Source organism: Lonchura striata, chromosome 1 (assembly GCF_046129695.1).
Source record: "Lonchura striata isolate bLonStr1 chromosome 1, bLonStr1.mat, whole genome shotgun sequence".
Lineage (NCBI taxonomy): Eukaryota > Metazoa > Chordata > Aves > Passeriformes > Estrildidae > Lonchura > Lonchura striata.
In genome coordinates this window covers 8,844,857-8,871,685 of record NC_134603.1, presented here as the reverse complement: position 1 = coordinate 8,871,685, position 26,829 = coordinate 8,844,857, and the positions used below count along the sequence as shown (strand labels likewise).

At 41.3% G+C, this 26,829-nt stretch overlaps 1 protein-coding gene across 8 annotated transcripts in view; it reads left to right on the top strand.

The window, feature by feature from the left end:
• Window positions 1-11,537: 11,537 nt before the first annotated feature.
• Window positions 11,538-26,829, top strand: part of PHF20L1 (PHD finger protein 20 like 1) — a 56,316-nt gene continuing 41,024 nt past the window's right edge. For 5 of the 8 annotated variants that reach the window (XM_077781951.1, XM_077781960.1, XM_077781944.1 and 2 more), the window contains exons 1-6: window positions 11,538-11,583; window positions 12,998-13,101; window positions 20,065-20,236; window positions 20,369-20,453; window positions 20,974-21,062; window positions 23,563-23,625. In XM_077781951.1, the coding sequence (XP_077638077.1) occupies window positions 11,581-11,583; window positions 12,998-13,101; window positions 20,065-20,236; window positions 20,369-20,453; window positions 20,974-21,062; window positions 23,563-23,625 (516 nt within the window). In that variant the 5' untranslated portion in view covers window positions 11,538-11,580. Of the gene's footprint in view, window positions 11,584-11,976; window positions 12,014-12,997; window positions 13,102-20,064; window positions 20,237-20,368; window positions 20,454-20,973; window positions 21,063-23,562; window positions 23,626-26,829 lie in introns of those variants that run through there. The other 3 variants (XM_077781955.1, XM_077781953.1, XM_077781964.1) reach the window with 3 other exon arrangements.

The following is a 26,829-nucleotide window of genomic DNA, read 5'->3' as shown; positions in this document are numbered from 1 at the left end:
TTGTGGGTTTTTTCCCCTTGGAGAAGGAAAAATACTTCCACTGATAAAAAGAATGCAAAAACTTCATCTCCCAGAAAAGGAAACAAAAATAGGAATTAGGCAATTAGGATGTTGCAAAATGCCTTCTGTTTGTGAGTTAAACTAAAATGAACATTTTATGATCCTTTTGGTCAAACATGAAAATAGGGAGATAGTCCATCTTCACATCAGTTCTTTTAATTTATTGGAATTATGTCAATGAGGAAATTATGTCCAGCACTATTTCCATGGATGCATGGGCTTCATCACATCAGCATTTCCCTGGCCACCCTGCCTCTCTACAGGCAATGAATTTAAATTCCCAATGATCTTTAAAACTAGGTCACTTACAGAAGAATTTCTGTACACACAGGAATTTACTCCTTGGGCATATTTTTTGTTTCTTTTCTTACTCTTTTCAACAGGAAGCAGTTAATTCCAAGCTTGAACTGCTTTTCTGAAGGACATTGGCATTTCATGTTTGTCTATATAGTTAAAATATATTTTGTCTATATCATATTCAGGCTTGGAGATGTTTTCTTTTTTAATCACTGCTATTTGTATCCGAAATGCAGTGTTCCACAAGCTTTTGATGCATAAACTTCGTGCATTGGTGAATATTTTATAGGTGAGTGCTTGACTATAGTTAATACACACACACACAAGGGTTTATATACAGCTTTTTTTTTCTTCACCCTGTAACTCCTCAAATTTCCCACTCCACCACACGCCCCATCTCAACAATAACCAGGTTTCAAATTTTACAAAATGAGTGCACCAATAAGCTTATTTGCAGTCGTTTTATGCCTATGGCACACATTACCATTCAACCCACAAAAGGAAGGAAATTAGAAATTACGATACTAAATACCACCCATTTTTGTAGACTTCTCCCAGGCTCACTCTGCTTTTGATGTAACAGATTGTGCAGGGTCTGACAGCCCAAGAGAGGTGGGGCTGGGGCACCTCCGTGTCTGGGGCCCCACCAGCATTGAGCCTGAGCAGTACCCCGGGAGGGACTTGCAGGGTGCATTTATAACCACGTTACACACACCTGGCAAACAGAGAGAGCACCCCACACCACCAAGAGCCTCATCCTTCTCACCCCTCTGGCTGAACAGTGCAGGGGTCCTCTAGTGAGAATGTGCAGATACACACATCTGTACACATCTCTCCAGCAGCTGGGCTCAGAACTCTGTCTGCCCGACAGCTGCCCCTACATCCCAGTCTCACCAGTTGCACCCACCCGGACATTGGAGCCCTCAGCCCAGTTGGTGGTGCAGAGCATCCCACACACAGGTAAGGCTGGCTGGGATTCCCCAGGTCCTCAGCAGCCCACAGAGAGACATCCCAGCCCACGGGTGTGCCCTGCCCCAGGCAGCAGCTCCTCCCAGTCCCAAGGAACTCTGGTGTTCACTCGTCTGGGTGAGTTCCATGCCTGGCCACAAGGGCTGAGACTCCTCTGGGACAGCCCTGGGAAAGGCCCAGCAGACAAAGTGTCCCTTCCTCTGAAATCTTAATTCAGGTTCCCACCTGCCTTTGTGCCCCCAGGCTCCTCTGGCTGATCAGAAAGGCTTTTGATGGCTTCTGGAATGGGAATAGCTGGGTGCAGGGAATTCTTTGGGCTCCCCTCCCCACTGTTGTCCCTCTGTGTTCCTCTGTGAGTGTGCAGATGAGCTTTTAGCACAACTCAATGCAACACACAATCTTCAGGAAGGGTATTTTCCTGGTAGAGTGAGTGGCCATGGTGGAGCGAGTCGAGTGCTTATTGATTGAATGTAATTGAGAGTAATGTGATGCTCCTGTAACTCTCTTTGAACCTCCTGGAAACCTGACAACCTTTAATTGTCCATCAGCTTCAGTAAGCACCAAATGAGGCCATTTTTCCTATATCATAGCTCTGTGTCAACATTGCTTATATAGTACTCAAAAGTAAAAAAAATATTCTGAGATATCTGAAAATTAATTGGAAAAAAAATTAAAAATCTAGCAGGGGAAGGGCTGGTCATGAGAATCTCTGAGTAGCCTCACTGGGTCAAAATGAAGGTCTGTGAAACTCTCCTTGCCTGCAGTCTTGCTGCAGGGCAAACTAAGACCTATTTTCATTCACCTTTGTGAATGATAGTGTTTTAAGCTAACTACATTCCTTTATGCAGCAGAAACACTTAGCAATATTTGGAGAATTCTGGTAATTTAAAAATCTCACATACCTAGACATTTTATTCCAATTTCAAGAAAAGGCTGATCTCTCATTGTTAGCATTTCAGTGCAGGTTACAGAATTGCCACATTATATATGACTTTAATAACCTTATCAGGTCAGCTGTATGAACAAAGATTAATTAGTCAGAACAAAGATTAATTTGCCTTGAAGTGGAACAAATCAATTTTTAATGTTATCAGATGGAAATCCCATCACACTTTATCAGAGACTTTCTGAATTTCAGGATTGATTTTTGCCCTCAAATTCATTATTTTAGCTTAATTGTTCCTGCAAAACAGGCAAAAAAGGGCATTTCTTGTTTGCATGGTGGAGTACAATGAATAGACCTGTAAAATTTGGAATTAGCTCTGAGCTTGCTGATACGTCCATACTTAGATCTCAAGAGCTTACCTCCAATAATGCTACATCAGCTACCTCTGTATTATACCATGGACACAGTCCAGATAGACAAAAAATGTTTAAAAAGGATTTAAATCAAGTAAGCCTGTGATGTACAATAATATTTCTCTGTACAAAGCCATGACCATTCTGTGTCATATCTCCTTGCTTCTTGATCATATAGTACCATGGAGAAATTTACTTGGTATCAGAACTTAATGTAGACATGGGAAAATGCCACATCATGATACAAGAGCAGTGTAAAAATAGACATGGGGAAAATACAAGAAATGTTTCCATTAGAATGTGTAACTCTGCCACCCTGCATCTGAAAACACTGCTTTAAAACCTATTTTATCAGAGAAAGAAAACAAAAGGAAGAGGTTCAAATCCATGAACCAAAGCAGAATTTAGTCAAGGTTTCTAATAGAACTCAGGTGAATCCTCATTATCTTCACAAATTTCCTCACAAGATCTGACCATTACTGAACAAGAAGGTAGTAACACTAAAAAAAGCAACAGACACACAGATCCATACTAAAAGCTGCCTGACTGAGTTTTATAAAGGATGACAAAAGTTCATTAGTCAGCACACTGCAGTGTCTGCTGTGACTACAAGTAGCCAGGGCAGAGCCAGCTGTTGGCCAGTTGTGCTCCAGCAGCATCTGATTTGCAGAGAATAGAAATATTAATGCACAGATCACTGGTCTGAGCACAGAATGAGTGGGAACAGGTTTGAGGATATGTATGAATGGGGTACACCCATGGTTTCTCACACGTCATCACACTTCCAGCACACATCTACATGACATGTTCTAGGACACACAGACTGACAGGGAAAGGACAGGGACTAAAGCAGGTAGGACAGCATGGGGACACTGCTGACTCTCAGCTCGAAGTGTTAACACCCATCACTATGTGACCAATCCAGGAATAACCCATAAGACATGGAGAAGACTCAATTGCCCATATTCCTGTCTCCCATGTCACTGTAGTTAGTGCTGGACACAGCACCTGCATAGCAGCCCCTGGGTGCTTAAAAGCTGAACAGGCCACATAGATACACAGGGCTCTAGAGACCTTCTTAGTGCTCTAACTAGACACATAAAATCTCACCTTTGGTTGGGGGTTCTCTTGTGACATTTTGAGTTCCAAAATGAAAATTAATATTCCTCTGGAGGTGGCCATGCACTGCTGCCCACTGTACCTGGGAACCTGTGTGGTTTCTATGACAGCCCTGATGTGATCTGCATGGAACAGATGGAACTGATGTAGGTCTTGTACTGATGTACAGTGAAGACTTTTGGCCAACATATGATTGTAAACAATCATAACACACTTTATATATACTGAAAATCTAGCTGAGAGATGTTGGTCCCACTGGTTCCTGAGACAACATTAGTAGCAAAATACTGATCATTCTGGTATCATGGTCATTTCTATAATAAATCCTACTGAGTGAGGCATAAATGAAGACCAGTAACAACTGAAGTGATACTCTAATAATGTTCTTTAAAATGCTTGTCTTTACACAGCAACCTTACAAGTTATCTCTCTGTAGTCTGACATTGACTGAGTCCCTTTCTGCCTGTATACCAGTATTTAAGTAAAGTCTAAATTTGTGAGGCTTATACTAAGGGTCCACAGGCCTTTCTTGTATTGTTTGCAATTTTTTCAGTCTTGCCCATGTCCAGCTCACATTTCCAGCTAGATCCAAAGTGATGTCCTGGACTTCACTTCAATGGCTAGGGAAAGGCAACAGCACAGACAGCCTCAGTATCCAGTGGAAAACCATGCACAGGAGAGGCAGAGTGGTTTTACAGCCTGGATATTATCCAGCATTGCATAGAGATCAAGGATTTGAATGTGGCCTGCAAGGCAATTAAGGACAGAGAGCATAACTCTGATAGCCTTCCAGGAACCTGCCCATGTGACACCAGCACAGACCCAATGGCCAAGTACCAAGAAACAAGTGACTCCTACCATGAGCATGTGCTCCTGTGAACAAATGCATTGCAGGCATTTTATAGGCAGGGCTGGCCACAAAGGGCTAATCTCACAACCAGCAACCATCCTTCAGTACCCGAGGACACCCAAGTTTTCATGGCACCACAGAGGAAAATATCACACTCGTTTTGCAAAGTGACTGGTATTGCCTGCTGACAGAAGTGATGTGTATTTTTCATTCTAACTCCTGGACTCCACCAGGTTGGACATGTGATTTTTGGACTTCTGTTTTCCTTCAGCACAAGTTGCAAATTCTATCCACTCAGGTCAGCTCTTAGAAATGCAGACCATGAAAATCTTCCCACTGGGATATGTTTGTAAGTCGAGTGCTCTGTTGATCCACCAGAAAGTGTATGCTGCATTTCAGTCTCAGATGGGAATAATCTAGGAAATCAGTGCATAGAGCAGGATATTATTACTACAGCTTTTGTTCAGCACTGCTCTCATCAATGCTTTAAAGAAAAATTCAGTAACATATTTATTGATGTATTCCAATCTACAGAATCTCCTCTAAAACCAAAACACCCTCCAAAACATATGGCTGCAATATGAAAGGCAGAAGTAAGTGACACATTGCACAACACTGTTTCTGAGGCAAAAGCATAATTACACCTCAAGAGGTCTAACATTAATTGCAAAACAATATTCATAGTGTGGTGAATATTCCATGTGCCCCTAAGAAATATCAAATGATACACAGAAAGTGGTTTAGTGAGGCTGCAGCATGACACAGCAGAACTGCCTGCATCCAAAACAGGGAGCTGCTCCCTCCCAGCCTTGCAGAGCATCAGGAGGTACCACTCTGCTGAGCAGCAACTTCTGCCTCAAGGCTTTCCTTTAACCTCATCCAATGCCAATGTTTGCTCTTTCTTCTCTTTCTTTGTGTGGATTTGGGATCCGTTCACTAATGTCAGAACGATCTGCTAAATGCAAATTTCATTACCCACCGGGATTTACCAGGTTTCACTCCTTAGCATTCTCACCTTACTGTACTTCACCCTTAAAATACTGCCAGTAGGAAACCTTACTTCTGCTTTATAGCTTCCTGCAACCTCTCCAGCAATGCAATGAAACAGCACCTGTGGACAAACAGCCAGTTCTCTGAGAGAAACCACTGACAGAATTAAAGGCACTCTGCAAAGAACCAGTGAGCAATTCAGTAAAAAAATGTCCAGTTTCTGTATCTTTCAAAACTAGAAGAAGATGGGGTTGATGTCCCAAACCCACGGGGTTACTATTTTGTATGGTGTCCATGGCAATGAGTGTTAGTGACTTTCTTTTTTTCATACAAGGCCAGATGGTTCAAAACTCATTCACTTTAGGGCATTTACCAGCATCTGTAAAATTTAGGGATTTATAAGTAAAGAGAAGTGTTTGGTGAGATAATGGAAATCTTCACCGAAGGAGGAATGAATTTCTGGAGAGAAGGGAGTTTCTGGGATGAAAGAAAAAGAAAGGCAGAGAAACTGAAGAGAGGGCCATAAGAGCTTGATGTCAGAGCCAAAATAGACCAAGGAAATGGCAGGAGAAGGACAGATGATGACAGAATAGAGCCAGGCCACATCCCAGCTGCCTGTGCAGATGGACAGAGCTGGGCAGAGGTGCTGCTGCACATTTGACAGACTGAGGCTGTGCAGACACCATTTGAATACCTGCACCAGCAGTAATTTTAAATATACCTCTCTACTATAATAAAGGTAAAAACAATGAAATTTTATTCTATTGACTGTCACCTCACAATTGCAATATCTGACATTTAAAATAGTTATTTTATGACCTAACCCAATTGCGCACAAGAAAAAACAAACAGTAAAATAAACAAACTGATGTCTGGGTTTCTTACCATATCTTTCTTTTCCCAGGTGTTTTGATGATTCTCCTAGACCTTTCCTGAACCCTTTCAGTTTTTGGATGGGTTTTCTGAACAGTCAGTTATTTTAATAACAATGTACTGGTGCCAAGTGCAGCGATAATGTCACCTCTCTACTCCTACTCTGTGTTTCCATGTGCATGTGCTTTGCAAAGACTGCATTAGTCTTTTCAGCATCAACAGCACATCATGAGCTCATGCTCAGCTGATTATGAAATCCTCTCTCCCCCCCTCTGAGTTTCAGTGAGTCACTGACTGGCAATATAGAATCTCCCATCCATTTGGTTTCCAATTTATGGCCTGTATATTCATGACGAAGCTGAAGATATGCTTCATGACAAGATTAAACACCAAATTGTGTGAGGAGCAGAAATAGTGAAATCTCTTTTCCTGCATCTCTGTCTTGTCATGCTCTGGTGTCTGAAGGAAAATAACCTCTTTCCATCGTGGAGAGGTTGACTCAGTCACCCTTCCCTGTCCAGTTGAGCATTTTAACAGAAAAGCTGGAATAATGTGATGTGTCTCTTTCAGTGTCCTAAGACAGAAATCTTAGGAATAAGTGAAGAAAGGGAAAATGGAAGGCAGAAAGGAAATGCAGCCATTTAGGCCTTGTTTTCCTCAGAGACAAAACTAAATATCAGATATGATTTTGTGCTAAAAGAATATAAAAAATGTCTTGACCTAAATTGCTCCTTGCTGGCTTTATGGTGGAATAGTGTAGCTGAAACAGGGTCCTGGGCCATGGGCAGAGCTAGGGAGGCACTGGGATAGGCAAATCAGGGCCAACAGGGGTGGTGGGTGCCTGTGGGCTACAGCAGGGCAGGGATGGGTATACATGAAATGGCAGCAAAGAAATGGGGACAGTGCCTGGGGCTCCTTATTTTCATAATTGTTTTGACAATAATGCCATGTGCTGCTGGACCACAAGTGGACTTCTGCTGTTCTGAAGTGTGGTAGGAGTCACACATGGAACCTTGCATCAGGTGTCCCTTCCTCTAAGTCTTTAATTTGGCTCCCACCGCCCTGTGTCCCTGTGCTCCTCTGAGCTTGAGGAAATGGGCCTTTGATGGGCTGGTTGCTCCTGGGTTTGTCCTCCTGTGCTCTTTTGTGTGCACAGATGTGCTTTTAGTACATATTAATCAATACAAAGGGCTTGCTGTGCCTCTGCCACCTCCTGCCAGCTTTGCCTCCCTCTCAACAGCCTCTGCAGCGAGGTGATGCTAAGGGTGCCACACACTGCTCTGAGCCCATCCCTCACCATGGCATTACTCAGCCTTCAGTGGTCAAGAGCATCATTCAGTGTACCCATGTACCCAGCTCCATCCTCATGGCCTCTTATCTTCCCCCATTCCCTCTCCTTGGACAGAAGAACCTCCACTTTTCTAATTATCTTAATGCTGCTTATTCATTGCTGCTAAAAGAGAGCTCGTTCCTTACACAACAACCTTCACTATCCTGTACCAAATCCTTTAAATCAAAAATTGCATCAAAACTACACCAAGAGTAGTATGAGATGGAGAATTCAAATGAATGCAATGGCAATTTTACTAAAAAAAAAAGAAATAAAACTTATTTCCTTTCCCTTTCCTTCCCTTCTTTGTTTTCTTATTTTGTTTCCTTTGTTTTTCTTCAAGCCTCCTTCTTTCTTCAGTCTCTTCTGTTTGTCACCACCTTCCAGAAAATGGTAACAAGGGAAAATCTAGGGAGAAAAAAAAAATATCTTAGCAAATAATCTAAAATATTCTACTGAACAGTCTGTCTATAAAGACTCCTCAAGTGGGAGGCAGCCTCCTGGGGACTAAATGAAGCAGATGGATTGACCTTGAACAGCAGCCAAACGCCCACACAGCCACTCGCTCACTCCCCCAGCAGTGGCGTAGGGAAGAGAGAATGGGAAAAACAAAAGTGAGAATCATAGATTCATTGAGGTTGAAAAAGTACTCTGAGACAATTGGGTCCAACATTAACCCAGCACCATTCTGTTCACCACTCACCCATGACCCCCACTGCCACATCCACGTGTTTTTGAACACTTTGAAGACTGGTGATTCCACCACTTCCCTGTGCAGCCTGTTCCAATGCCTGACCACTCTTTCTGTAAAGAATGTTTTCCTAATATCCAATCTAAACATCCCCTGGCACACCTCGAGGCCTTTTCCAAGTCCCATCACTTGTTGCCTAGGGGAGAAGACCAACCCCACCTGGCTACAGTCTCCTCTCAGGGAGTTGTAGAGAGTGATGAGGTCCTCCCTGAGCCTCCTTTTCTCCAGGCTGAACACCCCCAGCTCCCTCAGCTGCTGTTCATCTGATTTCAGACATCAGAAGGGTCTGTGCTCCAGACCCTTCCCCAGCTCCACTGCCACTCTCTGGACACATTCCAGCAGCTCAGTGTATTCTTGCAGTGAGGGGCCCCCAAAACTAAGCATAGGATTCAAGATACAGTCTCACCAGTGCCAAGTACAGAGGGACAATCTAATTCCCTAGTCCTGCTGGCCACACTATTTCTGATACAAACCAGGATGCCATTGATCTCCTTGGCACACTGCTGGCTTGTGTTCAGTCACTGTCAACCAGCACCCCAGAAATGTTTGCAGATCTGCATGATCTAATAATAAATGCAGTTTAATAAACGAAAGCAAAAACCCCTAAACCAAACAACCTAACCCAAAAAACCTCCAAGCAATTCAAAGGCAAGCACTAAGCACTTCCCACCAGCAGACCTATACCACTCCATCTCCCAGCAGTGGTCACCTTGGAAGAAAATGTCCCACCAGTCTTATTCTTCTTCTGTCCCAGATTTTCTTGCTGAGGTCCATGTTTTATGGTATGGAATATACCTTTGGCCAGTTTAGGTCAACTGTGCTAGTTCTGTCCCTCCCAGTCTCTTGCCCACCCCTTACCTACTTACTGGGGAAGATGAGTGGGAAAAAAAATAGTGAGCCCTGACACTGTGGAAATGTTATTCAGCAGCATCCACCACCCTGGTGTGTTATCAACATCACCATCAGTCATTATCCCCGTCCTTGTCCAGTGACACGTGCACAGATGTTGCTCCCTTAGTCTGTGGGGCATCCCCCAAACATCCATACAAATCAAATGAATTAATTTGGCCCTTGACTTGTGCTCCAACCAGTAGCTTTCCACATCAGATGGTTTTGCACAGTGCAACAGGAAACATTAGTAAACTGAGCATATTGCCTTTCACTTTCTGCTATTTATTATACTTTTGGGCTTGAGCCACCTCCTCAGATGATGCTCTGAAATCTCTGCCTCCTGGCTCAATGGTGACCTCTTTCAGCATTCAAGGGCAGTGGGAGTCCTCATCTGAGCCCACTGTGTGATCAGTCCCACCTCCTTATTCCATGAACCTTCAGTTGCATTATGTGTAGAGGTGCCCCGTCCTGTGAACATCTGGTACATCTCAGACCCTTGACACCCTCAGCTGCAGAACCCTAGAGGTCAACCTTGGATCTTTACAGGTTTTCTGCCAGAGGTTCCACGTGAGAACAGAGCATGTTTCTCACAGCTGGTACTCTCTGGACAGGTCCCAGGGCTACCATACAAACTGTCCTGTCTGTCCTGCTGCTGTTTAGTGACCTTGTCTGGACACCAGGTGCCCCCCAAAGCTACTCTGTCACTGCCCTTCCCAAATGGACAGGGGAGAGTAAATGTAACAAAAGGTTTCTAGGGCAAGAGGAGAGGTCATTCCTAAGGATCACTCACCAGTTACCATCAGAGGTAAAACACTGTCACTGATGGCCTGAGCACTGGCCACTGGTGGATCTCAGTTGGCTTTGGCTCTGGTGGACATTGGGGAAGCCTCTGGCAGCTCCTCGCAGAAACTCCCCACTACTAAGGTCTTGCCACACAAACTCAATACACTGAAAAAAGCTCTTAAAGGTCACTTAATGGAAAGGAGTCACAAGCTGACTATGATCCAGAATGTGCAGTTTCCAGAAATACACTATGCCTTTTTATTAATTGGTGGAAACTTGACATTTGTTTTACTGATCACATCCATGGTGATGTGATGATGCTGATCTTGCCATTACAAGCTTGGGAACATCTGTCCTGGAGAAGAAAAGGAAAGACTCCATGAAATTGTTCCCTGAGCACTGGGATGGCAGCAATGCAGGGGCTAAATGCCAGACTTGGCTCATGGTCATTGCCTTTATCATAGGTCTTTCAGGCAGAGCAGAACACAGTGATAAGCAGCACAGCAGTCACCACAAGACTGGGTGTCACAGGGACAGCAGTGGGCTGTTTCACCAGCTGCCAAGCACCCACCCAGCTCTCAGCAGCATGGTGGGGAGGCTGGGATGATTAAAAGCAAGAAAATCAGATGAAGCTGGTTTCATGGGTAAAAAACAAGAGGCAAAGACAGGCCACTGTGAGGCTGCTGCCTGGCCAGGACTGTCCTGTGGCACCTCCAGGACCATCTCAGTGACTGCCCTGAGTCTTTTTCTCCCTATCACAGAATTACAGATCCCAGAGTCACAGAACTGGTCAGGTAGGAAAGGGACAGCAGTGGGTCATTCGGTCCAACCTCCTTGCTCAAGCAGGGCCATTCTAGCACGCATTGCACAGGATTGTGTCCACTTGAATCAGGGGAGAGACTCCACATCTCTTTAGGCAGTATTTCAGGCTAGGGTCACTGCACACAGAAGTTCTTCCTATTCGGCTGAAACTCCCTGTGTATCAGTTTCTGTCCCTTCCCTCTCGTCCTCGTACTTGGCACCACCGAGCAGAGCGTGATCCATCCTCTGGACACCTCCCTGCAGAAACTCCCGGACGAGGTCCCCTCTCCGCCGCCTCTTGTGGGGCTGAAGAGCTGCAACTCCCTCAGCCCTTGTCAGTACGAGAAATGCTCCGGTGCTTTAATTAAACACCTTCCTTTCCCCCCGCTGGACAAGCCCCTTCGCTCCCCGCTATTTGTGCGGCGGGGCTGGCGGTATCTGCCGGGGCTGAGGCGTCGGTGTCGGTGGCGAGGAGATGTGAGGCGGTGCGTGCCGGTGGTGAGGCGATGAGTGCGGTGTGTGCCGGGGCTGAGGCGGTGTGTGCCGGTGGCGAGGCGGTGTGTGCCGATGGTGAGGCGGTGCGTGCCCGGTGTGAGGCGGTGCGTGCCCGGTGTGAGGCGGTGCGTGCCCGGTGTAAGGCGGTGCGTGCCCGGTGTGAGGCGGTGTGCCGGTGGCGAGGCGGTGCGTGCCCGGTGTGAGGCGGTGTGTGCCGGTGGCGAGGCCGTGTGTGCCGTGTGTGCCGTGTGTGCCGTGTGTGCCGTGTGTGCCGTGTGTGCCGGTGGCGAGGCGGTGCCGCTGTCCCCGTGTCCCGCTGCCGCCGTCCCCGGCCGCGGCCGCCGCTCTTTGTCTGGCTCCCCCGCCCCGCGCAGTCACGTGCCGGGGGCGGGGCCGTCGCGCGGCGGTGACGCGCGCGGGGCGCGGGCAGGATGGGGCGGTGAGGGGCGGCCGTGCCGGAGCGCCCGCGGCAGCCGCGCCGGGCCCCGAGCGAGCCGAGCGGGCGGTAAGGGCGGCGGCGCGGGGGAGGCGCGGAGGGAATGCGGAGGGAATGCGGAGGGAGCGCGGGCTACGAGGCGCCGGCGCTCCCGCAAGCCGGCCGGGCCTGGCGGGCGGCGCCCGCGGCTGTGCTGGCGCCGGGCCCCGCCCGCGGCCGGGGGTCCGGCGGGGCCTCCCCCGGAGCGCGGAGCGCTGCGGCCCCGCCGCTCCCGGCCCGCCGCTCCCGGGCCGGCTGCGCTGCGCCCTTGGCGTCTCCGCGCTCCCGGAGGAGCCCCTGGGTGCCGCTCCCCCCGCAGTGCGGGGCTGGGAGGCTCCGACCCCGCGTCCCGGCACTCCCGCTCGGCAAGTGCGCCTGGGCTGGCACAGGGAGCTCCGCCACGGTACTTGCACAAAGAGTTGGTTTTTTTTGGTTTTTTTTTTTTTTATAGTGACTGGGCTACAAAATAAAATTAGAAGCCAGTTGTGGCTGAAACTCATTGCTGTGAGTGCGACTCCAGAGTGCATAGAAATACTCAAGATGGGGTTTTGTTTGTTTCTATTTATGCTAATTTCATCTTACTTGCCCTTTAGGCCATGTTTATCTGTTCTTGGTAAGGTACGTTTTTCTTGGTTTGCGTTTTCTTCACCGGAAGACAGCACACATATTAACTATAGGTAAATTAAAATTTGGCTTAAAAATGATGTGAAGGAATTACATGCTAGTATAGTTTCAGAGATGAGCACTATGGTTTTTTTCTTATTATGTTTTGACTTAAGGTTGATAACATATAGTTTTGAAGGGAAAGAAATCTGAATAAAAGTATGTATGAATGTTTTTTGATGCCTTTTTTTTTTTTTTTTTCCCTGACTGTATTTCTGTAAGGTAAGTAGTTAATACAAACTCAGGATCAAAATTTTGCATCTTTACACCCTCTGGAATATATTTGCTGTCTATGACACCTTTTAAACAACATGATGTGTTTTAATGCTATTTTTTTTCCCTCCTTCAAAGGTGGTGAAAAAGAATATCAAGATGAGTAAAAAGCCTCCAAATCGTCCTGGAATCACATTTGAGATTGGTGCTCGTTTGGAGGCACTGGACTATTTGCAAAAATGGTACGGAAGGCATTGTGTAGTATTTGCTGAGAGCATAATTATTTTGTGTCGTTTGTGTGCTTTGATAACCGATTATAAAAACCAGTGCACCTATTCATTGACAATTTCTACATGTGAACTTTATGAATTTCCACCTATGTCCTTTAAAAGTGTTAGCTTTTAGGAAAATATTATCTCTTCAGAAATCAAGCTAAACTTTTCTACGGGTTTGTGTTTATTTGCTCTTAGTGGCTTGTGCAGGTGTAAGAAGCAAAGAGCCTTTCTGGAGTCTGTGGAATTCAGTGTCATGGACGAGGTGATTGGTGTGTCAATGAGGCAAACTTCATGATCAAAGACTTCTTTTGTCTTCATTTGAAGGCATGCAAGGGGAGTTGTTTTGTATTCAGTTGTCACACTTGACAGGTTTACAAAACTGATTCTAAAAAAAAAAAAAACAAACCCACATCCTGAATTGGAGTTCATGGGATAGGCAGATACAGTTGTGTTTTTATTAAACAGCTGGAGAAATGAAGTGCTTAAAACTGTGACTGCAACCACCCAGGTGTATTGTGAATTCAAAGACTATAAAATAGGAATTGTGGACACAAGGTCTGTGCTGCACAGCATGTGTATTGTGAAAGGAGCTGTTCTGATGAAAAAAATTGCTAGTATAAATTTTATTAAAGCAAGTGGGCTAATTTGATGATGTGTCCTGGCTATGCTAGTTGAATTTGAAAAATCCCTCATTTTAAAGTAGGTGACAGAAGTAGTTGATGCTTCTACTTAGAAGTTTTTTCTTAGCTGCTCTCTGATTTATTAGGGTTAGGAAGTGTAGAGGTGTGTATCTTTTTTTCTGTTGTGTTCCTGGAGAGCTCAGCATGTTCCTGTAAATATCTGATCCTGTTAACTCCAAGTGATGTGAGAGAGAAGTCTGTGTATTATTGATGTCTCTGCTCCAGTGTTATGTGCTCTGTATAAAAAGTTGGGTCAAACTTTTTATTTGTAGAGCTTTGATTTTAATTATAGGAAGAGTGTTTGTCTTAATAAATGGACTCTGAAAGATGTGGTTTATAGAACTATTGTTCTTACCTGTTGCTGTAGACTGGGTTTTCAGCATGCTGATTCTATAACTGAGTGGCAGGATAAGGAAAACGTCCAAAATAGAGCAATAAAACTTTTTACAGCATCTTCTGTGACTAGAGATAGTTGCTTATGTAATCAGGTAACAAAAATTAATATGTAAAAGTAGCATAATAGTATCAAAAAAGTATCACTGACTGTTCAGTGTATAATTTGTGTCAAACCTGCCCAGCTTTTTCCAGGGAAGGGTTGCATGTCAGTGCTGAAGCTCTTGTGTAGGTTTGGATTGTCAGGCATGGCCATGTCACAAGCTCTGCAGCTGAGTTGCTGGGTGTTTTCAGGAAGAATAGAATTTATCCTGAACTTTCTAGGATTGGATTTATTATCTGTACCACCAGGTAGACCCAGGTCAAGTTTAAATACATGTAAACTATTGTGCCATATACAGAAGAAAGTTAATATCAAAATTTAGCAGTTGCAGCAACAATGAAAACAGGACTGTATTTCAAATGAACTAGTAATACAAAATGAACTAATAATACAAACCCAAATACTTTATGACAGAAAATCTACTGTTGTGCTATAATTAGGGTGTTAAGGGTTGCAATGATAGTCTATGGGATTTTTTAGTTGGCTTTCTGTTGCATAAGGGGGTGGTGGATGTTTTTAAAAATCTTTCTATATATAATCTGTATGCATTCTGCTCATTTGCATGCAGAAATACATACTTCAAAGAAAATAAATTTGCTGAACTTACATGAAATCTCTTTATTATTTTTTAACAAAAGCCAAATTGAAGATCATTGGCATTGCTTAGCTCAGTCTTTCTGCAAGTGACAAATTGTGAACACTTGCTGAAAAATAGCCTTTAAAAGGATTTTAATTTTTTTCTCCATTTTTCTGAAAGCTTGCTGTCATCTAATGATCATGACTAGTTAAACTGTTAATCAAGAAAGGCTTCTAGAGGATGTTAGAAAAAAATACAGTGAAATATGTTTTTGTTTTTTGAGGTACTTTTGCAGGTCTTTAATTTTCAACTGTGTAGTAGTTGCTGAAATTGAACTCTTGGCATCTGGTGTTTAATTTATGTTCTGTGGCAGAGTAGGAGAAAGCCCAGTCAAACTGGTCAGCAAAGACAAGACAGGCTGTCAGTGAGCATGTTTAGTTTTGCCTTATTGTGGAGGTAACTGCAATTGCTGCTTTATCAAGTACAGCAGTTATGCTGTTGCAGAGGATCATCTTGCATAAAGAACTTGTACCACTTGTTCCATTTAAATTTGCTAAAGCAATCTATGAACTACATCTCTGATCAACACTGATCATCTGCAGCAGATAACAAATGAGATGGGATTGAAAATTATAAAATATAAAATTATTAAGTATGTGAAATGATCAGGGTCTGGAGGAGTGTATGACCTATAAAGAGAGAGTGAGGAAATTATTTCTTTAGCTTGGAGAAGGCTTCAGAAATCCCACTATCAGCCTTCTGATACCTACGGGGCTGTTATCAACAAGACTTAGCCAAACCCTACAGGTAGTTAGAGGACAAAACAACAGGCACAAACTGAAATGAGATATTCAGACTAGGTTCAAGGAGAATCTTTTTTTTCTTGGGACAGTCAAGCAGTGGATCAGGTTGCCTGAAGAGTTTGTGGAGTCTCCAGCATGGGAGTTTTTCAAGACTGTGATGGATAAAACATTGGAAAACCTGGCCTGTTGCCATAGTTGACCCTGCTTTGAGTGAGAGGTTGGACTAGAGGCTTTCTGAGGTTGCTTTCAGTTTGAATTCCCCTGTGATCTCATACATGAACTGATACATGTGCATACACCCTCTTCTGCCTCTCTTTACTGACAGAGCAAATGAAAAAGCGGTAGAGCTGCACTTATCTGCAAGTGCATGTCTGTGTGTAAGACAGTTCTTGAGCTGTCAGCTCCCACAAGTAGGACACTGTCCCTGCAAAGCTGATGTATTTAAGGATGTATCTCTTCATTTTTTAATATTTTTGTGGGGGCTTTTTTGGCTGTAGCTCTCTGCTGGTTGTCCTGTAAGCAGCAGATACTGATTTGAAAAAAACCCTGTTGTTTTTCTGGGAGCATAGTCTTTATTAATTTGCTCGATCTAAACTCTTAAGTTAGGTAATGAAGTACAGATGGATGGCCCTGGTTTCTGGAATGGAAACAGCCCCTCTAAAACAGGTTAGTTGTTGGAACAACAGTACTTCCTCTTGGTATATCTGATTATCTGGATGGATTTCCACACTCCCCACCAAGTATGGAGGAAGTCTTTTCCCTGAAAGACTTTGAGAAATCTTACTTGATACAGTTCTTGCTTTGGACTTCAGTTGACTGGGTTACCTGGCAGGTGTTTGAAAGCGAAGTGAAGTCTGCTTTATATTTAATACAATATATGTATAATGAATTTGGGGACCTAGAAATAGATGTTTGCAGATTTTTAAGACACTAGAACAGTATTTGTGAGAAGTCAGTACGGAGGGTATTTGGTTTTATATCCTCTATGAGATAGAAGAAAGCACTTTTTAAACCAGTGTCACAAAGGCAAGAAGTATGAGTGTGTTTGTAGGTACAAACTTAGGCAAATTTACTAATGTTTTTGTATCTTTTTTACAGTTTGAAATGCCTATGATTCAATTTCACAAGGCAGTTCACCACTTTTTGGTCACTTTTGAAGGGTTAAAAGGATAATGTAAAAAAAAGTGCTGTCTGTGTGGTTGTTAATGTGTGTTGAGTGCATTGGAAAAAATATGTGGTTTTTTTTTTACACTGTTAAGAAGTGAAATGGGAAGTTTTCATTATTTTTTTATTGTATAAATGTTAGAACACTGTTGTTGCGTGACCAAGGCTTCATAGTATAGGTTTTTAAGCCATATCAAATTCTGAGGCTTTCCAAAAATATTGTGCAATTATAATGGGCTGGAATTGCCAAGATTGGAACCTGAGAATGGAGGGTGTGCAGTGTGTAAACTGGGCAAATAAATCCAGCTAAGAGCAGTTCTCTTGTTCTCTCTTTGAAAAGCAAGAGCAAACCCCCTTAAAATTTGGATGAAGCTTCAATTTGCAGAATATTGTTTCTTCCCATAAAAGAAACTCCTTGGTTATTGAGTTTCAGTGTGCTGGTCTGAGTATTTTTTTTTTCTTTTTTTTGTTTTTTTGAAAAGTGAAGACTTTTCCCTCAAATTTTAGAGTGTGTTTTTCTGGTTTGTGCTGATGAAGTGTTGTCAAATCCAGTTGTATATCAACTTCATTGTGATGAGTTAGTGTGGCTTACTTGCTGGGGAAATTAACCTGACTTGAAAGTTGATTTGGCCTTGATTTTATTATTCTTTGGTACTGTAAAGAATGATATTTGTGTCTCCCTTTGCAGTATGTCTTCAAATGCCTAATTGTAACTTTGTGATGGAAAGAACTTCCACATAAAAGTTCTGAAGTGTATGAAATGTAATAATCTTCATATTAATCTTTTAATTCATTCTTTAATTGATTCTTTTCAGTCAAAGTACAAAATCACCAGAAAGATATTTTTGTGCAGGGGATAAATTACAAGAATAAGTTCTGCAATACATATGTTCTGGTCTTTTCCACTGTGGGATCAATATTGTGAAATATTACTGTTTGTACATATTTGTGGCACAATGTGTGGCTAAATTTAGTGGAAATTGAGGATAATAGTTTGCTAAATAGAGAGTTGTGTTTGGGTTACCCAATAACTAATTGCATATGGCTTGGGTGGTTCCATCTCTGTGAACATATAATGGACTTCTAGAAAGACATTGATAGCAGAAATTGTATTTAGCAAAGAGAAATTAACTTATAAATACCTTGAGCTTCATGTCTCATCTAAAGTGATTTCTATTGACAATTAATATTTTGTTCATCTTCTTTTATTAACTGATGCTAACTTTTTCTCTTGATTTTGTATATGTATTAATGTCTTGATTCTTGGCTTGCTGAATTTTCTTTATAATTTTCTTAATTTTAAAATATTTGTCTCTAAACTCTGCTCTGCATTTTATTTTCCCCTCTTATGTGGTTTGCTTTTTCCATGTCAGTGCTGTATTTTCCGAGTTTATTCCTTCTGTTGTCTTCTCACAGAGTGCTTGGAATGGTGTCTTGACTGCTGCTGACCAGAGGAAGCTCCTGGCCATAACAAGGGCACTGCTATAGGGATGTGCCATAGTGGGAGCAGAGTGTTTGCATTGGAGATGTTTAGGAAAAGGAGAATTCTCTTTCAGCTGGTTGGACCTGAATTTTGTAAATCAGCCATAGCTTTGCATCACTGGTGGCTGGCATGCAATAAACCTAAAACTTCAAACTGTACTGGGAAAGGGCATCACAGTTTTTGGCTTCCATTTCTGATTGCTGCAAAATGTATTTTCTGTCCTGTTGCTTTTATGGTGTTTTTCCTTTTTTCCCTCTGTTAAGTATCTTCTGTCATCCTTCTACTTGGAACTCCTTTAGGTTACATTGTTTCTCACACACGTGGTGCTTTAACAGTAACTTGACTTTTTCCTCTGATTTGCTCCTCTTCCTGCTTCTTCTGATATTTTAGTGTCAAGTTCTAAGTCTGTAACTGGAACACTCTGGAGTATGAAAAAAAACCTAGACATTTTATAATTAATTTTTTTTTAAATAAAATTTGTAAGTGTAGTAGCATATGGACTTAAACTATAATGAGAGACAGGAAAACCATCTCATGGCTGACTTATTTTCTTGAAGCCTTATTCAAAGTTAAACTAGAATGTTGCTGCTGGGATACAAGTTTGACCCATGAGTTTTACATTCTGTTTTAATGCAGTAGATCATCAGCTCCACCTTTCTTGTTAGATTGTCAGTCTACTTTAGAGGGGGAAGAGAGGCTGATCTTGTTTCTTTGAAAGACTTGAAAAAGATTTTATTAGGGCAGTGGCAAATGAGAGGCTTCAATCTTAGACTAAGACGTTGGGGTTTCTTTGGAAGTTCAGCGAGAAAAAGATGGGGACTTAAGGAATGGATATAAAATATTTAGTGTTTCTGAAATATATGGGTGAGAGATATACAAGAGCTTGGACTGTCTCTGAATTCTGATGTGAGGGTGAAATATGGCTGCAGTAGTAACCTAGAAAATCAAAGAGATTTTCTTAATCAGTAGCTCCTGAGATACTTAAATCTTGGCAAGTTGTATACATCACTGCAATTGAAGAAGTAGGACAGGAGAAAAGAAGGAGCAAATTGAGATTGACATCTTTTTGTTTTAATGTGCTGGTCCAGTTAGAAACCTGTACTTCCTGATAACTTACATTTTAGTCATAACATAGTGTCAGAGACTCCTTTAAGAGCACAATCAGTATTTTGGAGAGATTATATTCAAAATTGATGGTGTTGACAGGTTCCCTATAAATATCAGTTGCCTTTCTAGCAAAGAATTTGCAGTAGGATTGGAAATTGGTTGCTCACGCTCTGCTCTTTTACTATTGGTTCACAGTAGTACTTGGTTTGACAAACAGGTTGTGACAGTTAAAGGAGCTGTCCTTTTGCTGTGGTCTTTCTTTTCTGTACACATTGTTAACTTTAGAGCAGCCCTAATATAAATGCTGGTAAAAAAAAAAAATCAGTGATGTAATTAACTTTCTTTTTTTTTTAGGAGATTCTATGCACTTTTGAGTCTCTTTCACTACTTCTCTGAAGGGCACAAGGAGCTGAATTCTGCCTGATTCCAATTTTCAATGTTGTTTATAGATTCTTGAACTAAATGTTATCAAATCATTTCACTTACTTAGCCTTTTTCAGACTTAGAGAGTTTTCAGTATGAAGTGTTAATACAACTTTCTGGAAGGTCATGTATTCTCTATTGTATCTAAACCAAGAAGGAAACCTTTGAGACTTAGCAGTTTGTGTTTAACACTCCAGGTATCCATCTCGAATTGAGAAGATAGATTATGAAGAGGGGAAGATGTTGGTGCACTTTGAACGCTGGAGCCATCGCTACGATGAGTGGATTTACTGGGACAGCAACAGGTTACGACCTTTGGAGCGACCAGCATTAAGGAAAGAGGGACTGAAGGATGATGATGAATTTGTTGTAAGTGGTAGATTTATTTTATCTTAGACGTTTGTAAACTACTATACTTGTTTTCTTTCATTAAAACTCTCTAGAACATAATAATTTTTAGGAAAAAAGTTAAATATTAATTACTAAATTTGTTTAAAATAGGATTTTAAACCTGGAGAAGAAGTCCTAGCTCGTTGGACGGACTGTCGATATTACCCTGCAAAGATTGAAGCAATTAATAAGGAGGGTATGTATTGCAATGGTCCGTTGGTAAGGTCTGCTTGAAAATGCTATGCTGTAGATTTTGTCTGCTTAAAAAAGTGATATGGCATAAAGTTTTTATCTCTGCCCCCATATTAAATGAAAATGTTTTTATATATTTAATTTAGTAGAATGTGTGTGTTTTATCTGTATCAAATTTGAAAACTGAAATTCCTCCTAGAAGACAAAATGCTTTTTTAAATGTTTTTACTGTTTCCCTAGTGTGGCATCTTCAATATTACATAACTATTTCAATGAATTATGAGCAGAAGTGACTCAGTAGTTTAAATATACTTGAAATTACCCAGCTGGACAAAGAGTAACAGTATTAAAGCAGGGTTTCATTGAGGCCATAATTTGGCTTTTTGTACCTCTCTTGCTCCTGACTAGTGGTAACACTTGGTTACTCTTGTCATGCAAAGTAACTTGCAAAACATAAAGCTTTCATAGTAACAAAGTGTGTTTGTTTCTTGACCACTCATAGTGATTCCATCAATCATTTCTAGGAACATTCACAGTGCAATTCTATGATGGTGTTATTCGATGTCTTAAAAGGATGCATATCAAATCTATGCCAGAGGATGCAAAAGGGCAGGTAAGAATACTTAAAGTAATTGCTTTGTTAGGTTTTGTGTAGTTATTTGGGTTTTCATTGTTTCGTTTGTTTGTTTTGTTTTTTTTTTAACATCATGAGACTTTAGAAATGTCAGTAGCACAACTAGATTTAGATTAGTCTTTATTCTAGGCCCTGCACTGCCTTGCTTCACCCGTTTATGGATGATGCCTCAGAGTGTGCTGCTCAAGTGGGCTTGCCTCGCTGAAATGTCTGGCTGCTGGACACTCCATTGCCAACTAATAGTTCACAAAGCCTTGCTTCCAGAGTTTACAAAACCAGGGGCATCCAATGACTTTTCTCTCTGGTATCTTTTCAGTAAAAAAGCTTTAGCTTGTTAGCAGTCTGTGCTGCTGATTTTTTTTTAAATTTTATTTATTCCCCACTTTCTGCCCATGTGTTTTCTTTGCTACTGAGAGCTTTTTGCCCACATGTTCTTGCAAACATGACTTTGGGGCTTTTGCCCCCTGTATCAGAACTTTTGGGCAATCAGACAGATAAATATTTCTTGTCCCTTCTAACATCTAGTTGCTGATAAAGAAGAAGTGCTGAATAGATGTTGAGGGAGATTATGAAGTAGAGGACATGATTTGGTCACTAGGCCTATCTTTATATGTGAAAGGGAAACATCATTGAAAACTCTTATGTGCTTTCAGTGCATATGCCATTGCATTTATCTTGCATGGTAGCTGCATTTTCATATTTAATGAGAAATTTTTCCACTGAAACTATTTGAGACAAAATCCATGAAAACTAGTCTTTATTTGCTCTTAGTTTTCTTCAGAATACTCTTAACTTTGCAGACTTCAAATATTTCATAATTGCCATTGTAGCCAGCCATATTTTGACCAGGGCAGATGGATAATTGAAATGGCTTGAAAGCATCTCCACGTCCTGGCCTCCAGGGTAAGGGTAGCTGTATTGGTAGGGTTGATCCACTATGCAGGGGACACTGGAACTTGGTGCAGACACCACTGCATTATTTAAAAGATGCTGCCTGAAGGAGATTAAACTGAAATCTATAGTCACAGTAACCCTGGCTTCTTGCTGCAGTCTTGCAGTAACTCTGTTGAACCAGTGTGTAGTATTTTAAGGAATACTGTCAGTATGACAGTAAGATAGGAGGCTTGAGTGTTTCTGTTTACTTACAAAAAGCAAAACTTGGGTAATGTGTTTGTGACCAAAAAAAAAATAAGCCTTTTGTGACAGTGGAAAGAGCTCCCTGATTCTGTCCTGTGCTGTTTCTAGGGAGCAATGTTGTGTCTAATCTTGAGTTACTATTCTTTAGGCCACAGGCAATTTCAGCTTTAAAAAAACCCAGTAAATCCATTACTTCCCAACCATTATGTTGTCCAGACTTGGTGGCAGTCCAGCTCATCTGTTATTTCTAATTTTTCTCAGTAGTTGAGAGTTATGCTGCCACTTACGCATCTCGGGGGTTGAATGTAGGCTGCTTCAATGAAATCTTGAGAAGGAATTTGGGGCACAAATATACACTTTGTGAGATGGATTTTGAATTTTTAAGTTGTCTAGATACAAGGGAACCTCAAACTCTACTTTCTGTAATGGTGACTGATACTAGTTGTAGCATTTAATCCTGAAAAACACGAAATAAGCATGAAAGTTTTTAGCTTTCAAAGGCAAAGATATAGTTTTTCTTGCAACTTCTTTTGCATATAATGCAATGGAAAAATGTTTACTTTGGTAAGTGTTTTTGTGTTATTTCAGAATGAAAACATGAACTAAGATTTGGTTGAAAATTAGTCATCTGAGACTGAGCTTTATTTAAGCCTCAAACTCCCATGGATGTTTTTTGTTCTTTTCCATTATTTATTTTGTAAGAAAATATTTACTAAAATCTATGTATAGGTTGCAAAAATACCAAGACTGTAAATTGATTTGAAAAAAATTAAGTAGAGTTGTCTATTGCAACACTTCATGCTTCATTAAAATTATAACTTGTATTTTATGTGTATCCAAACAAAAAAATACATTTCCAGAGATGAGTGTAAGCTTAAGATATTTCAAGTTCTAGTACATCAATAAATCTAACAAATTTTAGGATCTTTGTGGAAGGTGTGTGCTAAGCATGCAGAACTCAAATTACTTGGAGAGAGACAGAGATTAGTTAATATTTAATTTGAGTTTAGTGTGACTTGAAGGAAGAGTCTGTAAGTGCTATAGCACTCAAACTATTTCTCAGTTGCAGCAGAAGTGTGTTTTAATAAAATTCAGTAATGAGGGTGGAAAGGCAAAATTTTTAAAGAGCGAAAAATATTTGTGTTTCAGTGCAATGAGTCTTAAGGCTCAGCTGTGGTTCAGACAAGCACAAATTAATCAAAATCGCATAGATCTGTGACTAATGTAGTACAGAGAGGGGAAAAAGGGGTATTAAGACTGCCCTTATGAGAGCACACATGAAGTATTTGGATAACTTACTTTTTCTGTTTCATGTTTTTTGTTTTATCTTCAATGTAATCAGGCGCGCGAGAGGGAGCAGATAGCGCCGGAGCTGAGATTAGTGACGGAAATCGAACCAAAAGAAGTGAGTTTTGAGGAGGGATTTGAAGGAGAGGGAGGGGACTTGGCACACAGGAAGAGGAAGCTGAGGAAAAAGCATGGATTTGCGAATGGGCCAGAGGAAAAAAGAAGATGTGACAGGAGACAATGTGAGCCAAGATGTAGGTGGGGCAGACTGTGTAGAATTGAAAGGTGAGGGTAAGGAATCCAGGCTTGATGTGGAATCAGCCAGTCAATAGATTGATGTTTTATGTATGTGTATGTATGAATGTGTGGGAGTTGGAAGTTATGGTGTGACAGAAGAGGAAAAAGCAGCTGAATCTTTAGAACTGTGGAGAAGCAAAAAGGTGGTGGTTGTAGGCAGGTGAAGGGAGAGCAATGTATGTGTGAATTCTGCTGCTGACGCAAGGATTGGATTTTGGAAATTATTCTGGTTTTGCCTTCCCACTGTTGCAGGATTATGGTTACACAAGGGATATTTTAAAATAAAGTTTTTTAGCCAATTGATGTGTAAGGCTCTTAAGTAATTTCTGCTGATGTATTTCTTGATCGTGCAATTTCCAGTGTTTTGATTTAGTGAATCTAATTAGCATGATGACAGTTTTCCTCAGTAGTCATAAAGTAAGGCTTTGTTTTCTAACTGCTGTGGGTCATTACTATTCTCCTGTCAGTTTTCTCAGCTTACTTGAAAGCTGAATTCTAGTAAGAAAGAAAAAGAAGGAAATACACATTTTTGGATGTATTTTGTTTTATTTTTTTTTAAAGCTACATATGTAAATGAGACGCTCACTGAGGTGAGATACTGAGGGTAGTGGGAAATCAGGCTGGATCATGCAGAGTAGCTGGTTCAGAGTTACACAACTGCTTCCAATAGGGAGACAGTGTCAGGAAATGAAAGAAAAGTAGGGAAAACTTCTCTTACAAGGCTTTTGCTTTTACTCTTAATTTCTAATGTGTTCATATTTGGGCCCTTGGCTTTGTATGATCTGGGAAATTTTCATACTATTAAAATTTGTGGCTAGTTTCTGTGATATTTAGTGTCCTGCTATTATGGTTGATAGAATAGATATCATACTATTAGCCTGAGGCAGATTTCAGAATTTATTGTGCTTTAGGATCCCATTATTATTTCATTGGTTTGTTAATTTCTTGGTAAAAATTCTTAAAGCAACAAATGTATCCTTTTGAAGGAGGAATTCCTGGGGTCTAAAAAAGACATATAGTCACATTACCATCTTAGATGCTAAATAATTCTCACATGTCAGGAGCTATGCTGCTGAGCAGTCACTCAGCAGTAATTCATGGTTAAAAAGCAGGTATTAACTGTGTCACTTTAGTGCCTGTATGCTTACTCCAGAGCCAAAACAAAAATGGACCCACAGAGTTTCTGAACAATTCAGAGTCACAAAGTTGTTTTAAGTTGGAAGGAATCTCTCGTTATAATCTTGACCATCCCAACTGCTTCAGGTTCTCTTCACTGAGTTTAAATTTACATGTTAATCTAGGAAAAAAGTATAACTGTTACCATAATGAATGTGTCTCTTCTCTGGTTTCTGAGTGTTCAACCTTGTTTGCTTCATCGTTATATGTCCTGCTGCTGTAAGCTCCATGTTGTAAGAACAGTATCCAAACAATGAAATAAAATACAAAGAAAATCACAAAACTCTCCATGATGCACCAGCTGTGCTTAGACCAGGATACTTGGTTCAGCATTGTCTTTTGAAGCTTGATATCTTCTGAATCAGGGTGCTTAGCTTGACTGAAAATTAGGATGCTCTTTAGAAGCTGTTTTTATGCAGGCTGCACTACTTCCTCTTCCCACTTTTATCAGAAGATCTAGTCTCTAGCCATATTACTGATCCTCTTCACCCTTAGCCAGGGTACAGTATAAGACTTCTACTCTCAGGTCTCCTAATTGCTCAGCACCTCAAATAGCTCAAGCCTTTTTTTGTCCTGCTGGATGGGCAAGGCTCTGGATGGACTGGAGCTAATAGGTGGCTGGTCAAAAGAGAGGTATGTGTGCCTTTGACTTATGCCTTATGCAGCTGGCAGGTAGACAGGCCCGTTTGTGCTGGCATGTCACCAAGTGGCCTCAGTAGTTGCCTGATGTGAGGACATTGCCAAAGTGCTTCCAAACTTTGCTGCTGGCTAGTGTGAATGTCTGCATCTTACACTGACAGTGTGGACATGGAACACTTTATCTTAGAGAAATCAAAACTATTGTTGTTTGTAAGTACGTAAGTTGGTGCAAAGAAGAAGCATAACCCTTGTAAAGCAGTGATTCAGAAGTACTGAACTATGGAAAAGGAAAAGCATAATGCAAGGAGAAGTATGTATTACACTAATATGCTGTATTTGTGTTATGTTTTCCTCATATGTCAAAGAAGGCAAAGAAACCCTCAACAGAACAGAAACTTGAAAGGCTTATAATATGTAATGAGTGGGGAAAAGGTTTGTAAAATCAAGCTACTTTAGGTATCTCATGTTATAACAACAAGGAGATATTCCAGAATAAAATAGTCTGTAAAAAAGAGTACTATTTGTGAAGTGCTCATGGGTAACTAGACAAAAAGTCTTTTTCATATTTCTTTTGTGTGGTAGTACTTGTAATTCAGAGCAGTCAAATGCTTCATTCTGACTGGTTGATCATTTCTACTGCCTTCTGTATTGCACATAACTTCTTCATGGGAGAATTCTTTACCTCAGTGTTATAGAAAATTCAAAAAAATACTTTAGTGAAAAGGATCAAGTGACAATATTTGAAGTCAGATTGATCCCTGACATTCTGGAGACATGGCTGTAGTCTCATTGCTCTAAACTAGTGGCAACAGCTTGGTTCAGCCTAGGAAGTTCTCTCCATTTGCTTGTAGGGTGGCTTGACTTGATCTAAGTGCCAAAAAAGTAGATTAGAGTGGGATGTATTGTTCACCCCTTGAATGTTTTCATATGGTACAAATAGGCAATTAAACGAAATTACACTTAATTACCTTAAATACAGATTGTGAAATTCAGTCATTTTGTATTGAAGTTAGTGAGTGAAACCTGTAACATGTAATACAAAAAGAGAAAAAGAGTCTGTAGCTGCTCTAGAAGCAAAGGTGTAATGAGGTAGGAGTTATCCCTGGTTTATCAGTTTAGTTCAGGAGGAATTCAATGCAGCTGGACACTGCTTTGAGGCGACTCTAGCTTTGCATAATAGGTCAACAACTATGGAATTGTGTGTTTCAGA